Source organism: Netta rufina (genome assembly GCF_964035555.1).
Source record: "Netta rufina genome assembly, chromosome: 2".
NCBI classification, from domain to species: Eukaryota; Metazoa; Chordata; class Aves; order Anseriformes; family Anatidae; genus Netta; species Netta rufina.
In genome coordinates this window covers 84,283,783-84,300,950 of record NC_140124.1, presented here as the reverse complement: position 1 = coordinate 84,300,950, position 17,168 = coordinate 84,283,783, and the positions used below count along the sequence as shown (strand labels likewise).

The following is a 17,168-nucleotide window of genomic DNA, read 5'->3' as shown; positions in this document are numbered from 1 at the left end:
AAGAGAGCAATTTCCTTGTTAATGTTTGTCACCCTTTTTTCAAAAATCCCCCAAACCTGAAGTTTTGTGCTAGTACCTTCTGCAGAATCAATTATCAATAGGGTTGATAATTCCCTATATAAGTTGTCATTAAAGGCAGCTTACAAATACTATGAACAAATATCAAATTCTTCTTAAATTCCCTGAAGTCCTTCAAGGACATCAAACTGATGCTTGTAAATATTCAAATGGTCTGAAAGAAATAAAGTCAGCTTCACTATGAAGCAGGAGGTACAATGTACTTAAAAGTCAGCCACACATAAATGGTACATGTTTGCTATGACTCACAGTATTTATAGACAGAAATGCTTCAATTTTTCCATCACAAAATGATTCACAGTATATTTAAAAAGAATTGCAATTCTAAAGATACTGAAACTGAAGAATTCTGAATGTGGTTCAGTAATATCTGATGCTGCTACACCAATGGAAAGCAGTGTGTGGGTTCCCCTCATGGAAAACCCTGGTGGCTCTCCATCATCAGGTTTCAAGACTGAAATCGTACGGGTTGTGCAGATATCTGTGAATCAATCAACTGAATCAATCAATTAGTTGTAATTAATTCCTCTTTGAATAATACATCTCTATTGGATAAGGCATAATGCTAAGCTAATGGGAAAGAAGGAAGTAGTAGCAAAGTTTCAAGTACTGTCAAGGTCTTACATTCCAGGTTCCTTCTCAAAAAGATTAGGGTGAATGATGGTAGCCCTGACACAACCTCAGAAATGGTGTAATTTGTAGCACAGGAAGCTGCACTGTTCCACAGATTGCCAGGACAGTCCTTCAGAGTGGCTCCCCTAACATGACGAAAGCTTTCCAGATTTGCTGGAGCAGAATTCCTCCAAGCAGGCTTTCCATGGCAGGAGAGTGTCAAGGCTATTTTGACTTCTCATGACAGATCATGTTGAACAGTGCGTCAGCATGCCACCTAAGAAATGCCTGTCCTCTAGGACTCATACTAGCTAGTAAAACAGACTAATGATATTAAAATAACTGTTGCAAACATCACCAAATTTTCTATCTCCAATAGTCCCAAAGACTGCTCTTCTCTATTAAAAAGCAGCATATAGCTTCAACACATTGCTTCAGTACAAGAACAGTGTTAAGCTTATCACCCAATGTCCCAAAGTCAGGAACTGTCAACCTGGTGCAAGGTGCCCATCAAGCTATGCTCACTGCCTGAGCTGCCAGCTAAAGGGTATATCCCAGTCTGGAAGATGTGTTTATACCAGACTGTACCAAAAGCAGGAGAAACGAGCTGAAGCCCAAAGTCATGATCACTAAGGGTAGCATTTATTTGTGACTATTCCTAGCTGGCTAATATGTGCATATATACCTCTCTATATACATATGCATATAAATAGGATGTAGGTATTCAGCTGTTTAGAAAGGAGCACTGAGCAGTGTTTTAGGTGCTCAAGTACCTTTTAAAATTCTATGCAAACCTGATTTATGCAGCAAGAAACTGCAAGTGGGAAAAAGAATCAGAAACCAAAATCTGAAACCTTGTTCCAGAAGTGTAAAAATTTGGCTGCACAGCCATAATTCATGGGTTGCTCTTGCTGAGCAACATATGAGCTCCATTTATCATGTTTTATGTAACAGCGCACATTTCTGAGATAAAGTCTCTCTCTCTCTTTTTTTTTTTCTTTTTTTCACTGAAAGTTAAACTATTCTTGATATCAAGCTCAGAGTCCAGAAAGCTTTTAGGTCCATTCATAATGTCTTTTTCACAATGTTTTAATATTTAACAGTTTTTAATTTTTAAGATTAAATGCTACAATTTCAGATTTTACCTTGTTGATATATAAGGTTCAGACAAAACAGATTAAATTTTGATTTGATTCTCAAGCTCACAGTAGGATATGTTAGGACTGATTTATAATATTTAAGAGCACATCTTGTGCTCTTTTGGGTAAAGTGAACACTTCCTGACTCAAATTGCATTGAGCCAAATTCATGATCACATGAAATTATAATTATAAAATATTTATTTCAAAAGCTCATCATATATTTATGCATATGAAATAATGTGTGAAACAAAAAAAAATTGTCTTTATAAGAATGGATGAAGTAGATGACAGAATAGCCTTAAAATTTATGAAAAAGATGACAGAAGAAAACATAACTGCTCCTTTGCTGTAAGGAAATATTAAGAATTCTGCCTTCTTTCATACACCTTCAGCAATTCATATTGGAAGCTGACTCTTTTTCACAAGACTGGGCAAACAGTGTTTTGAAATTATTATGTTTACTTCACACATACAGAACAGAGAACAGTCCAGAAGCTTTAGCTTTTACTGTTGTATATAGAAAAAAGAAAAAAAGAAAAAAAAAAAAAAAGTATCATGGAATTTACTTACACATTAGTGGTAAAAATCCCATAGATCAAGTCCAATTCTGGCAGGAAGAAAGTGCTCTGTAGTTCATTATAGTAAAATGGAATTTCTCCAGGACGAGAGCAGTTCAGCCGAGCTTTCATGAAGGTAGTCCAGGTATCCTCCAGCACAAACTTGCCACCAATGTCATTTTTGCACACCCTAGCAGCCCGAGAGAAGACTGTTTTCCCACAGTCATGTTCCACTGCATTCTCTCGGAAGAAGAAGTAGGTGAAGTTCCCAATGTCATAAGATGACACAAAATTTGGTTCTGAAAATAATAGAATAAAAGATTTATTATTGTATCCCAGTAATATATGCACTCATGTGGACATGAAAGTTGGCTTTCATGTCAAGCTGAAGATAACTTCAGGCACTACATTTAGAAAAAAGATACCTTATATTATCTTTATACCTTATATTATGGTGTATTCTTACTACGTAACTGGTTTAGTATTCCATGTTAAGCGGGTTTGTGCTTTGCTACCATGCCACTCCAGATTACTAGAACAATGGACAGTTACTGAGTGTGTCTAAGAATGTTCTCAGTCACTTTAATGAAAAGAAAGAAAATTCTAAATTAGAGCATTTGATGGTAGTATAACCACATATCAGCCTTATCTCATTTAAAATTATTCTAAGAATTATGGTATTTTTTTCTTTTAAGAAAAAGGATTAAAATGATTTAAAAAAAATAATAATAGTGATACAGGAAAAAACAGAGAACATAAAAAAGAAATCTAGGAAATAACAGATGATAATATTTCTTGAAATAAAAGAAGGGAAACTGTATGTACAATAAACACATGGCCCTTTTCCCATAAGGATTACAAAAACTGAGAAAAGTCCATGAGTTTAAGAGAGATTGACAACTTGATGAGTTGAATTCTTACAAGACAAATTTGATACATGGATTTGTGGAGAAGAATTCCCCTTGTGTAAGGAATCATTATAGAATGCTGGTACCTCTAAGAAACAAGAAAAAATTGTTTTCATTCCCAAATTTTGAAGTGGAAGAACAAACCAAAACAAACCTGCTTGAATTACTTCCACTGTGATGCAACAATCCCAAAAATTTAATAGATGAACATTTGACAGTGTTATTGCATTGGGGAAAAAAAAAAAAAAAAAAAAAAAAAAAAAAAGAAGCTGATGCAATTGAATCTAAACATTTTGCAGGAACACCTCTAACCTATCAAAAGTTTTAAGGAGAACTTGAAGGGCAAGAAAGCTGGCATTTCCAGGCAACAGGTCAAACCCTGTCAGACAACTCTTCTCCAAAGACAGCTCAACCCACAGTTTACACATCTTTTTGTGCTGCTTCCCTCTCTATCTGCTGTGCTGATAGTCTCCAAGACAGGTTTTTTTTGGCAGCAATGGTCATCACCTCCTTGGGATATTTGAAGCCGAGCAGATATTTAAAGCTCTCCCACTCCTACCTATAACTTTTACTTGTTATCCTATTCAGCACTTCCTTGAGAGTCTGTAACACAACACATTTTCCACAGGCTCTGATCTGTACATTGCACCCAAACACTTTTGAGAAGGACTTGTTGGTATCTTGAGCTCTCATAATCTCATAAACTCATCCTAACAGCACCAGTTATATCTTAAAAGCCAAAGGCAAAATAGTTTGACAGGACTTGTGATGGCAATAAATGTAAAATTGGATTGACAATATATGCAGAACTACACTCCTAGTTACCTTTTTCCCTATTAGAACCTTGCCTTTTCATTCTACATGTGTAAAATTTTCATTACACTAGGATTTTGCTTAAAAGACTTCAATAACCTTTAAACTTCATTATTAGAGTCTATAGATGTGTAGAAATAATTCTTAGTTGCTCATGAGCTGTCATTCTTTAACTATACACATGTAATATACTATCACAGTTACACTAAAAACTGAAAACAGAAAAAGCTGAAACAAAGACCTTACTTTTTAATTTTCTTAATCTGTTTTCTCTAATAATGTGCATGTTTGTTGAACACTTAACAGAGGAATGGAATGGAATACAAGATTTAATTAGAAGTATTAATGTTGAAGTAACAAAAATATGTTGCTAAAAGTCACAGAATCGTATACTATCACCCTCTAGACAGGTTAGACAGTTTTTGCAGACATTAAATAGTGAATATATGACCACAGATATTCTGCATGAAAGTTTTTTTTTTTTTTTAAGTAAAATCCAATCATGATGTTTCATTTATTCTCAAAACATATAATGTTTTCAACTGTATTGAGCAAACTTGTATTTATTTAACTAATGCATGCTAGAAACAAAATATTTTTAGGAATACCAGGAAAAAAAAAAAAAAAAAAAGAGACAAAAAAAAAAATAACCTACTCTCTCATTTTCCAACCTCAGTTTATATCCATACCACACCTTGCCATTGTTCCTCTTAATCTGTAATGCATGTTACTTTCTTCCCTCACTCTACACAATAGCCTTTTAGATTGTTCTTATTCCCATGGAAAGAACTCGTGGCAGAAAAAGCATCCACTAGTTGCAGTGTGACTTGGTTTATTTGTCCACTGTACTAATGTATTAAAGCAATATCCACTAACATTAGATGTTAAAAAACAGTACAACCAAAATAGCAAGAAAAAGTAAAGTTTTCCATCTGTTTGAATTCTTGTAGCCTGTAACCCTACTTGCTCTTTAAAATTTTCTCAAAAATATCCTGATTGTTATAAAAAGATTCTATTTATTGGGCAAATGCTCAACATCAATTTTGTCCACCTACAAAAACATCCTGTAGAACTCTTAAACACAGAGGCGATGCCCTGCAATCAGACCTTACAATGATGCTTCTCAAGGGGAGACCACTGGCATAAAAAGGTCTCTGCATTAGAACAACAGCAACTTGCTGCGGGACCAAAAACACTACTGGAAACTCTCAAAGTTAGAATAATGAATTACTGATAATGCCCATGAACTGTAGAAACAAACATAATATGAAATGCATTTAGAAATGTTTTTAAGGTTCTTGAAAAATCCATGTCAATTTGTCATGAGACTATTTTAAAGTTGTACATACATGTACATGTACATCATAGTACATGTATAAATAAAAACTAGTACTCACATTTCAAGGATTCAAAACTGAGAAATAGTCTATAATCTGCAAAAACCTGTGCATATACTTTACTGATTATGAAGTGATGAAAATGTGACCTGCTCTTGAAACTTGGGAAAACTGAATAATCTCAGAGCTATCTTGGAATTTTGTGGATATAGAGGGATTATCATGTCAGACTTTTCATTTCATTTTCTCTTTGTGAAAAGTGAACTAAGTCACTTCAAAGCTTCAAAGGAAAAGGGAGACTCTTTTCTAGGAAAAAATAGTTTATAGGTTTCCAGATATTGTGCTATGAAATGTCATTTGTTGACATGGAGGACTTCTTACAAAGGCTTTCACTAGATAAGTTGAAATGATTTTTATTATTATTTTTTTCCTGCTGAATTTGCATGTAGTTCTGGAAGAGTAAATTCATTTTGTTTGTGAATGAAAAGATTACTATAACAAGTGTAAGGATTCTGGTGTGTGACAGGATACAGCTGTTATGGATCAACATGAGACTGTCAATCTGTAATAATGTCATGACTATTGTAAATGACAGTTGTTTGTTTGTTTTTTTACATACATATATATATTCAGTTTATGGATGTGTCAGGTTTATTAGACTTTCACAAATCAAATGGAACCAATGGAATCAGGAATGAGTTTGTCAACGTGACATGACAAAGGTCTCCAGTGTAGTACATGGAGCAATGCTGCACAGATACTCAAGTCCATGTATTGAAAGCACTGCCATGCTAGTTAGTGCTGCCTCCAGGCAAACAGGGTTGTAGCATGCTATTTCTGAAGATTGCTAACTCAGCAATCAGACTTCAAGGTCTGGGAATGTCTATAGCTTCTCTCTTAAAGCTGCATGACTCTGTTCAGCAACGACTTTTCCCCACAGACTCTTCTGAGTTGTTGTAAAAAGATGACTGAACCATACAAAGTCCAGATAGTGCTTCAGTCAGAAATAACATAATTGTTTTTCCAAAGACTGGAGACAAACCTACATATCCCAGGGAGTACAGTCTCTGCACTGAACAAAAAGGCATTTACTAAGAAGAGGCAGTTCTTCCCTTTAGATAATTTTCTCTTTCCACCCATGCTCGGAACTCAGAGACCAAGCCCATGCTCACTGTTTTCACACTGATGCTTCCTGACAGTGCAGACTGCTCCTGTAGGGACTGGCTGCAGCTCTGCCACCCAACACACACTGACGTTGCAACCCAGAGAACAGCATCCTTGTAGCACAAAAGCAAGGATATGCTGTACACCTTGGGAGGCAGTGCAAGGACAGACCAGGAGACTCAAGAGTGTGCAGAGCTGGGGGACTCAGGAGAACCAGAGGATATATATGCACAAACTTGTATGTACACACAAACATACATGTATATGCCTAGAAGATGCATATATAGTTGTCTGTTAGCCTTTGTACAGAGAAAATGTGTGTGGCCAAAGCTCAATTAGAGTTGAAGCTGGCCACTACTGTGGGGGACAAAAAAAAAGTTTTTGCCTTTTGTTTTTAAATATGTTAACAGCAAAAGTAGGACCAGAGACAATATTGGTCCATTACTTGATGAGGATGGTCACCTCGCAAACAGGGACATAGACAAAGCAGAGACGTTTAATGCCTCCTTCACCTTGAACACTGATGATGGGTTCTGGGACCCCATATGCCCTGACTTGGAGAACCATGACTGTGGAGAGAACGATAAATTCCCAGCCAACCAATGAGATTCACTGCTCCACCTGGATGCATATAAGTCTATTAAGCCTGATGGGATTCATCCCAGGGTACTCAGAGAGCTGGCTGATGTCATCATGAGACCTCCTTCAATTATTTTTCAACTGTTGTGAGAATCTGGAGTGGTTCCAGTTGACTGGAAGCTCACAAACCTCATTCCAATCTTAAAGAAGGGCAAGAAAGAAGACCCTGGTAATTACAGGCCTGTCAGTCTCACTTTAGTGCATGGTAAAATTATGGAGAAAATTATCCTGGGAGTTATTGAAAAATCCATGAAGGACAATGTGGTCATTGGTCATAGCCAAAACAGGTTCATGAACAGAAGGTCCTGCTTAACAAATTTAAATTCCTTTCCTGAGAAGGTTACCCATCTACTTGACCAAGAGAAGCCAGTTGATGTAATCTTTTTGGATTTCAGTAAAAGTTTTGATACTGTTTCCCACTGTATACTTCTGGACAAAATGGATATAGCATACAGCTATGGATACAGCTAGATAAAAACGTAATGCCATAGGTGAACAATTGGCTGATGGTTTGGTCTCAAAGTATTATAGCAAATGGGGCTACACCAGGCTGGTGGCCAGTCACTAGTTGGGTTCCGCAGGGCTCCAATTTATGGCCATCTCTCTTTCATGTTTTCTTAAATAACTTGGATATAGGACTAGAAGGTGTTTTGAGTAAGTCTGTAGATGACACTAAACTGGGAGGAGCTGTTGACTCCCTCAAGGGCAGAGAGGCCTTGCAGAGAGATCTTGACAAATTAGGGGGCTCGGCAATCACCAACCTCATGGAGTTTAACAAGAGCATGTGCCAGATTCTGTGCCTGGCATCTGGCAACCCTGACTATACATATAGACTAGGGGATGAGAAGCTAGAGAGCAGCCTCTCCGCACCCCTTCCCCCCCCGACCCCAAACAAAACAAAACAAAACAAAACAAAACAAAACAAAACAAAACAAAAACGATCTAGAGGTTTGGTTGATAGCAAGATGAGTATGACCCAACAGTGTGCCCTGGCAGCCCAAAGGGCCAGCCATATCCTGGGGTGCATCAGGCACAGCACTGCTAGCTGGTTGAGGGAAGAGGTGTGGCCTCACCTCAAGTAGTGTGTACAGTTTTGGACACCACAGTATAAAAAGGGCATAAAACTATTTGAGACTGTCCCAAGGAGACCTATGAAGAGGGGAGGATGTATGAGGAGTGGCTGATATCACTTGGTTTGTTCACTCTAAAGAAGAGGAGACTGAGGGGAGACCTCATGGCAGCCTACAGCTTCCTTACACGGGAGGGAGGGGGAGACAGGGGCAGGGAGTCAGGATCTGATCTCTTCTCTGGTGACCAGTAATAGGACCTGAGAAAACGGCATGAAGCTGTGATAGGGGAGGTTCAGGCTGGGTGTTAAGAAAAGGTTCTTTACAGTGGGGGTGGTTAGGCACAGGAGCAGGCTCTCCAGGATTTCAAGAAGCACTTGGACAACACTCTTGGATGTATGGTTTAATTTTTGGATGGTCCTGTGTTGAGCCAGGAGTTGGACTTGATGATCCCTGTGGCTCCCTTCCAACTCAAATATTCTATGATTCTATAATATTTTCAAAATCTTAAAAATCTTAACAGTGATCTAATACTGAATGACATCCATTTGGACCTTGTTAGCCAACCTCACTAGATCAATGAATCACACCCTCTTGCTGTTGGTCTCTTATATTCAGCAAAATACTTAATAGCATTAAATTCTAAGAATATGTCTTTGTGGTTTATTTTTTTGTTTGTTTGTTTTGCCCCACCCCACCCCCCAAACACACACCATTCAGCTTGCAGTTAGAAAAGCTCTCCAAAATGAAAGTGAAAACAATGGAAAGAATTTAAATTCCAAATGTTGTGCTAGTTGACTTTTTTTTTTTTTCCCACCTTACTAACATAATTAATGAAGTACATTTCCTATTTACATTCTGCCATCTCAGTATTTCTTTTTTAATTATATTCATTTAGTGTAACACTCTGCAGCTGTTGGAACAGTATAGATCTTACATTAGGCTGCCCCAGGCATTGCTTCTTGTTTAAGGACAAATCTTAATCCTAGAGTAAAAATTTCCTGTGGTGTTAAACTCCTTCAAAGTAATATATAACCTGTAGTCATCATAGTTACCCTCATTAGCTGAAATGGAAAAATGTTAAGTCCAAGTATAAAACTAGTGGAAATCATTGCTTATTAGTAGCTATTTTTCCTCTTTCATAATCATCAAGGACACATTCTTAAAATACTCATCTGTCATACCATAGTTGGTTACCAGTCTATTTGAACTATTATTTCTTCTGCAATGCCTCAACTCTCCTTTTTTTTTTTTTTTTTTATATATATATATATATATACTGTTCCTTTTGTTCAATTGAAGGCTTTATGGGTATGGAAGAGCAAGGACTGCAAAATACAGTAAAAATGAGCATAACGGATATTTTTTCCAATCTTCTTTTATACTGCTGATAGATTTTGTAATACAATTCACTATAATCATAAAAGTAGATGCACTTGTTAGACATCATATTTTACTAATGTACTCTAATAATTCCTGAAATACCATTATTACTTTTCTGAAAAATAGTTTTCAAATATAATACTACAAAACAAAATATTATTTGTTATTTCAAATAAATCTGCTTCATTTTCAAGGTAAAATGTTCCATATAGAGCATAATATTTTGTAATTTATTACATCATTAGCTGATGCAAATTTGCTGGTGACAAATTCAGTGACATAAATTATTCTCTACTCTGATCTAGTACCTATTTAAGTCCTGGAGAGTCCTATCTGAGCTTCAGTGGATTTTTGGTTTCCTATATTCACGGATAGGTACCTTGCACAGCAGGATATTGGGAGAATGAGGGGGATGGGGAGCACAAAGAGGGAGAATATAGATGACTGCTGTAATTCACTCAGAACCTCTAGGGGTTTGGTCTATACAGATCTATCAACAAACTGCAAAAGCTTGGATGCTTACTTAAAACTCCAAACATTATTAAAGCCATTTCTTCTTTCTTTTTTTTTCCTCTCATCCAGTTTTGCAAAGAAAGAGCCAGACAAAGGGCTTTCTCTACAGATCTGGGCCTCTACTGTTTTTCTTTTTTTTGCTGGAAATTGGAGTTCACATTAATAATCATCCCCTTCTCCATTCACTGTTAGACTTGATGTGTCTGCTACTGAAATTCTATTTCTGCCTCCAATATTTCTGTCCTCCTCCTTTCTTTGGTGAATGCTGTTTTTTATGTGTTCTTGTTTCCCAACGCTCATCCCTTTTTCTCTCTTTCCCTCATTGAGATGTTTTTCTGTTTTAATTTCTTCCATTCTCTATTGCTCACTGTGTACTATTGTTTTCTGCAGCATTAATGAGTCTGATGTTTCTGCCACACAACCTCAAGGCAGGGCTGGACACAGATGATTTACTTGCAGGGATGCCTTTTTTCCTTCTTAGTATAGCCCCCTCCAACTGGCACCTAACACTGGTTGATACGATCAGCCCAGATATAAAAGAACAGGCTCTACTCTCTCTAGCTTCACAGTCTTTCAATAAGGAAAAGGTGGAACTTGCTGCTTCACCTGAGATAGATAAGAAGGAAAAAATCGCACCTTCATGGGAAGAGATGTCTATCTCTACCATTTTAAATAGGTGAGGAAGTGGCATGAAGGTGCTTTGTAGTAACAGTCTGACCTAGGACAAAGGAGGTCAGCAGATGTACCTCCATCTTGTGTCACCTTACCTCTTTTCTACTCTTATTACCATTTAGGGAAAGACATACAGCTCTGAAAGGAAAAATCACAGAACAACTGCACAATTTTTGCCTTTGGTAGCAGCTCCAGTGGAGAATCCTAAGGATGTCTTTCAAAAGTAATGGGTATTTCCGTACTATTTTAGGATACTGGCACAAAGAATGATGAACAGAAAGGATCAGAATGAACTGTATGGGTAGCATAACCAAAGAAAAGTAATTATTAGTCTTCTTGCAAAATAAACAACTGGTAGCATGTGCTTTGACTATCTTCAGTCAGGCCTCATACCTGAAAACTGAAGAGTAAGCTGCACATCTGAAGAAAACAGTGGTTTTGAGTTACATTATGTATTGCATAATAAGTAAAGCTTGTGTCAGGAATTTACAAGGCTTTTCACTAAAAACAAACAAACGAAAATGAGTAATTATACCCATTTCTATTAATGCTTTGAAGCAAAAGTGATAGGATTATTTTTCTTCTTAGCTCAATTTTTTTTCCACATATCCTTCTAGCAACAAGATTTATAATAGAAGTGAACAAACAAGAACGGATTTAGAGCTGCTAAATGTTAAAATGGATTTAAACCCCACTTACCAACTATCTGTGAGAATTTTGTTTTTGTTATTACTTGTGAAGACTAAATTAAAAAGAATAAGTTAAGACCAGATTAAGAAACTTTCTATTAAGCAAAATATTAAAAAAAGAAAATCTCAAAAGAACCATTTTCAGGGTATCTAATAACCAAGCAGCAAGAGGGAAAAGCAATAATATTGTGTCTACCAGCAGAATAGAACAACCCAAACATTCCTATACTCTTCTCAGCTAAAAAAGTTTATAATCTAAGATTTTATTTTATTATTTTTTTCTGGTTTGGGTCCACAAAATCACATTATTAAATCACATTTTAATCATCTCTGATCTGCCCAGTGATGAAGTGACTAGGCATTTAGAACAAGTTTGTATTTACTTAATGGGTTCCAAGAGCATCTATCGTTATATATCTAGGATAAAGAAACTACTACAATGCATTTCAAGACAGTTGGAGACCCAAGCAGCCTGAATATGCAATTTTAAGTGAAGGCATTTTGTAAAGAATGAAACCAATGTCTCAGTGTTTTGCCATATGATAAAACAAAGGGATTGACTGGGATTTGATTTTTTTTTTGTTTAATCTGTTTTTCCTCTTATTGGCTAAACAAAGCCGTTATAAAACAGACATTATAGACTAAACTAAACCTTCACAATTAGGCATCAAATCAAACATGATTTGAGAAGGTGAACTGAAAGGAGAAATACCATTATTAATTGTAAATGCTGGACTACAAAAAAAAAAAAATTAAAATCTCCCAAGTCTAAGCAGTGGAGGCTTTTCCTCATCAATCCGAACACATGCAGTTTGTGGATTTCAAGCATAACTGTTCCATTTACCTCTATCTTCTAGACCAAATGATTTTAAATTCTGCCCCTGCTGCGCTGCATGGATCAACCTTAAAGCAAAGCCCAATTAGAAGCATAATGTAACAGTAAACTCTGGGTATTATTTAAGCTCTGTTTTATGCTGAGAGTTAAAAGAGACTCAAATAAACAGCATGTCAGCTGTAAATCAAACTGTTTTTTTTTTTTCTTAATGAAAGATGTAATTTATTTACTTTCATTTAATAATGTCCTAAGAAGACTGCTAAGGCAGACTATTTTATTTTTTTTAATACTACTAAGGTGATTTTAAAATGTTCTAGCAACATGCTGCCCTTTACTGACCTGAGCAGTTGGCTGAAACTCAAGGTCTTGCTGATTGCATTGGTCAGGAGAAGAAATCAATGGAAGAACTGTCTGCTTTAGATATAACGCTCAATGTGTGCTCAAATGCACACATTGACCTCAAATCATTTCTCTCAAGCACAGAAGTACTTGAGTAAAGACTTAGAGAGAAAGAGAAATGAGAATAGGTGGCAAAACAACACATCTTAGAGAGTAAGATACTGGTAAACAGCCTTTCTACTTTCTTCTATGGTTTGTCCATGCATGTATACACGAACTCATGAGTAACTCCAAGAATTGTTTTTTTTGTCCTTTGTCTACATGTGAAAAGAGAAGGCCAAAGTAGGAAAATATTAAAGGGAGAGGTACATTCTCTGTTCAAAAGTTCCAAGCTTACTGTCCTGCAGCCAGTCCTGGCCCATTGTGATGGAAGAGTAATGTTTTGCAGCAGTTGCTAACTGTTCTGGGTGATCAGGTTCATCTTCACTGAGAATAATAAGAGTTAAAGAACACTAACAGGAGAGGTAAGAAAGGTTAAGGTAATATGGGGTCTGTCTGTTTGCCATCAGCTAATAAATTCCTGGTGAGCTACATGATCTGTAGAACTGCTGGTTTATGGCGAACTCTCAGGTCATAGCACTGGTCCTTCAATTGTATCTCCTCATGAAGGTGAGCACAGTCTGCAATATGATGATCATGGTCAAAAACCTGTACACTGCATATGGCCAGCTGTACTTAACATTATCTGTAGGAGCACCAGTAAGACAGAAACAGGCTCTGTGGGCAGAAGATTAATTTGCTTCTGGAGTAAAGGAGGGAAGATCTGAGATAAACTCTCTCTGAATATGATCACCAGTTATAATCAAGAGCTGAATAGGTTACTACTCTTAATTTTAGAAGACAGCAAATTCAATAACTGCCTTCAGGTGTTTCTTTCTTCTTGCACTGAAGACAAGACTGTTAAAACTCTAATTTTTTTCCAGAACTTTTAGAAAGTGGGCAGATATCTGCAACAGTTTTCAAGTGTTTTGTCTGCTATTAAAAATTGTCAGAACAGACAGAATTCAGGTGAGTCAAATCTCAAATACTGTCAGCAAGTTGTCGAGTGAACAAACAGTATATTTGCAGACCCTCCAAGATGGTTTCCACAGTAACTCCAGTCACCAATACAATCTCTGTGTTGACGGTGTTGCTGTGCTATCCATCTACCCTTTTGGATCAGAGATCTTTGTACTCCATACATCGCAGTGTCACTGAACTTTAGTTTTTCCTTTCAGTTATACCCCCACAGTATATTCTTGTAGCTGACGTGGTCTGAATAATTCATATTTTTACCCAAGCTACCCCAACTCCTCACCACCCTAGATAATTGAGTGTTGAGTGCATCAAGAAAATGATTATACAGAAATGAAATTTCACTGACTTCTCCATGCCCTACTAAGGCTAAGCACCTTATCAGAATGATGCTCAGTAACATATCCTGAAAATAACTTCCAACTTCCAATTCAGCTGATGTGGATTGCTTCCAGACTTATGAAGCCTCCAATAGAAGGCAGAACCTGATAATAAATTTATGACTCTGGCTGAATCAGAAGGAATTGCGAGGCTGAGACAGGCCATCAACCTAAATTTGTCTTGTATGTGATATCTGAGGTTCCAGAAACTGAAATTTCAGCGTGGTACACAGGACCTTGCCCAAGCCACTTTTCCCTTCCCACATTGTGTTTCATGGTTCCTGTGACTGCATGCCTTCTGCCAATTACGAACAAGTTTTCTTCTATATTGAAGATTTGGAGCTTTCCATGTCAATATCCTTTGCAGCAAGATACAGTGAATGTTGACAGCATAATCCCTGAAGGACAGCACACAGGCCTGTCCCTTTGGCCTAACTGATGGCATTAAAAACCTCTAAGTGCACTACGCCATCAAACCTCTAAGTTCACTACCCATCAAAAGCAACACTGTCTTTATTGTCTAGTCATGAAACATGAAAGCAAGATAATCAGCTGTGCTTTAAAATACTGCTGTAACCCCAGAAACAGTTTGAAATGGTCCAATATGAACTGCACAGTGGCAAGTCTAAGTGATAAAAGAGATCGCACCTCTGAGGGAAACATGGGTGTAACAGAAAAATGCATTCGAATTGGAGATATTCAGACATGTGCATATGCACACATGCCTAAAACAAGGCTGAATTAGAATAACTGTCAGCTAATGCTGCTGAATACATATTATGAATCATAGAATGGTATTGACTAGGAAGCTTCCATTCCAGTTGATAAAGCTTCCTACCTTTTTCTTGCAGGATTACCTATGTTACTTTCTCACTGAAAGAAGCAAATTCTTCACTTCAATCTAAGCACTGAAAACCTAATGCAGTTCCTTTGCACGGAGTCACATATGAGCAGGCAAATTGACATAAAAAGATATAATCCCCAACTTTTAGCTACCCCAGAAGACATTGAACCTTCTCTTCACATAGGGCACTCAGATGCTTCCAGCCTTTTATTGGATTTGCTTGAATTGGCTCCAATTACAAAACTCATCTTGTTCTCCCTCCACATAGATAAAAAACACACATTCCTGACAACTTAATTCCAAACAGTTTTGAGGCAGAAGAATGAGTTCTAACAGAGAACGTATAGGTGCAGCTGAAGCTTTTAATAGACAAAATGTAAATAGAGACAATCTGATTAATTGGAGCAGCTTTGGTGGGGAGTGGTGGGAATTTTACTGTGCCCTTTGGCATAGAACATTCAGTTAAGCTGAAAACTCAGTGTGAACAATGTTTTCACTTTGACAGGAGCACCCAGGTGTGGCACAGCAATTAGCTTCAATACCATGTCTGTGTGTACAAATGCTGCCTGAACAGGGATATCTATACAACAAGTTCATTTTTCCTCTCATACCTCGTTTATACTACTATAATTCTGTTATGTTTCATGCAGTTTGGTTTTGTTAATTAATATACTAAAATCAGCTGACCTTCAGAGAATGTAAGAAATCTCTCCAAGCTACCTCTGATGGCTTCTTTGCATAGGGAAAATACACCAAGCAAAGATGCACAATTCGGCATTAGGGTTATATAAGGACTGAAATATCTAAAATAAAGTCTGTCACTTGTAGCTGACATAATGTTCTGAAGCTGGAAGGGTTTATACACGCACTTAATTTTGAAGATGAGTAATTCCATCATAACATGAAATGCATTGTGGGAGTTGAGACTGATGGTTACTTACATGTCATGAGTTATGAAAATTAATTTTGTTTTCCCTACTGGGACAAACATGGGCAAATTATAAAGTACATAATTTTATATTTTATGCTAAACAATAATTTTCATTTTAAAAGGACTGCATCTATGTTTTGAAATACATGCATTAATTGGCAAGTGGCCCTGTTACATATGAGGAATACCTGTCAGTTTACAACTTCTCCCAGCTGGAAATCCTCACAAGGTATTTAACATCTATGGTACAGGAGTTATTGTATCTATATAGTCACTGATACTATATTATTTTTATGATATGTCTTGCAGACTAGCCCCTTTTCTTTGGCTATAATAAGCTTCAAAAATGTTAGTTTGCCACCTAAGCAGCTTGAAAACACACCTATTTCTGCTTGTCAAGGCTGGGACCTGCAAGAGAAGGTGGGGAAATTCAGTCTGCTTATTTTCTGCCTTTGGTTTTTGAAGAACTCAGCAAAAGAATACTAAAGACAAGCTACTGCTCTTGGCCAACTCAGTTTTGCTAAGTAAGCACACATGAGAGATAAAGTACAGCTCATCCCCATGCCTGCAAACACAGCTTGAATATTGAAGCACACATCTACAAACAACAGCTATGTTAATTACATGCCATTATAACAGTATTAAATTCAAAATGTATTATGAAAAAACGTAAATTCAACGTATTATAAAAAATAATTTTAAAATTATAAAAACGGTAGTCTAAAACATTTCAGTTTCTCTGAATGGAATTTCAGTAATGGAATTTCAACAACACAAATTGGGAGAACATGGGTTAAGAAGCAGTTAAGTCTCATAGTTCATCAGTACTCACCATTCAGCCACTTGGAGTTGTATTGGGCAGTGCGGAGAGGAGGAAGGGCCCCCAGACTGCGATAAATGGCAGGATCCCTTCCTGGAAAATCCATGGCCGTAGCAGCATATAATTCCCCACTGGAAGTGAGAAGAGCTGTGGAGTTGTGCTGGGGACTATAAGGACAACGAGCCATGCCACTGATTTGATCATGTATCTCTGTCAGGTTACTTAACTGTAAAATAGTGAGAAAATGGGATTAAAATGACCTGAAAATTGTCATTTTGGCCAAGCTGCATCAATCTGAGCAAAATCATATCATAAACACCAATTATCATCTTTGGCATTCTACAGCACTAATGAGCTGACCTGTACATCTA

At 37.0% G+C, this 17,168-nt stretch overlaps 1 protein-coding gene across 1 annotated transcript in view; it reads right to left on the bottom strand.

The window, feature by feature from the left end:
- The window catches only part of SEMA5A (semaphorin 5A), a gene marked incomplete at its 3' end in the record, with an annotated part of 236,068 nt that overhangs the window by 124,251 nt on the left and 94,649 nt on the right, over nt 1-17,168 (bottom strand). Inside the window, exons 6-7 of the mRNA XM_084306898.1 lie at nt 16,810-17,023; nt 2,403-2,688 (exon numbers count right to left, since the gene is read on the bottom strand). Of these exons, the coding sequence (XP_084163024.1) occupies nt 2,403-2,688; nt 16,810-17,023 (500 nt within the window). The remainder of the gene's footprint in view (nt 1-2,402; nt 2,689-16,809; nt 17,024-17,168) is intronic.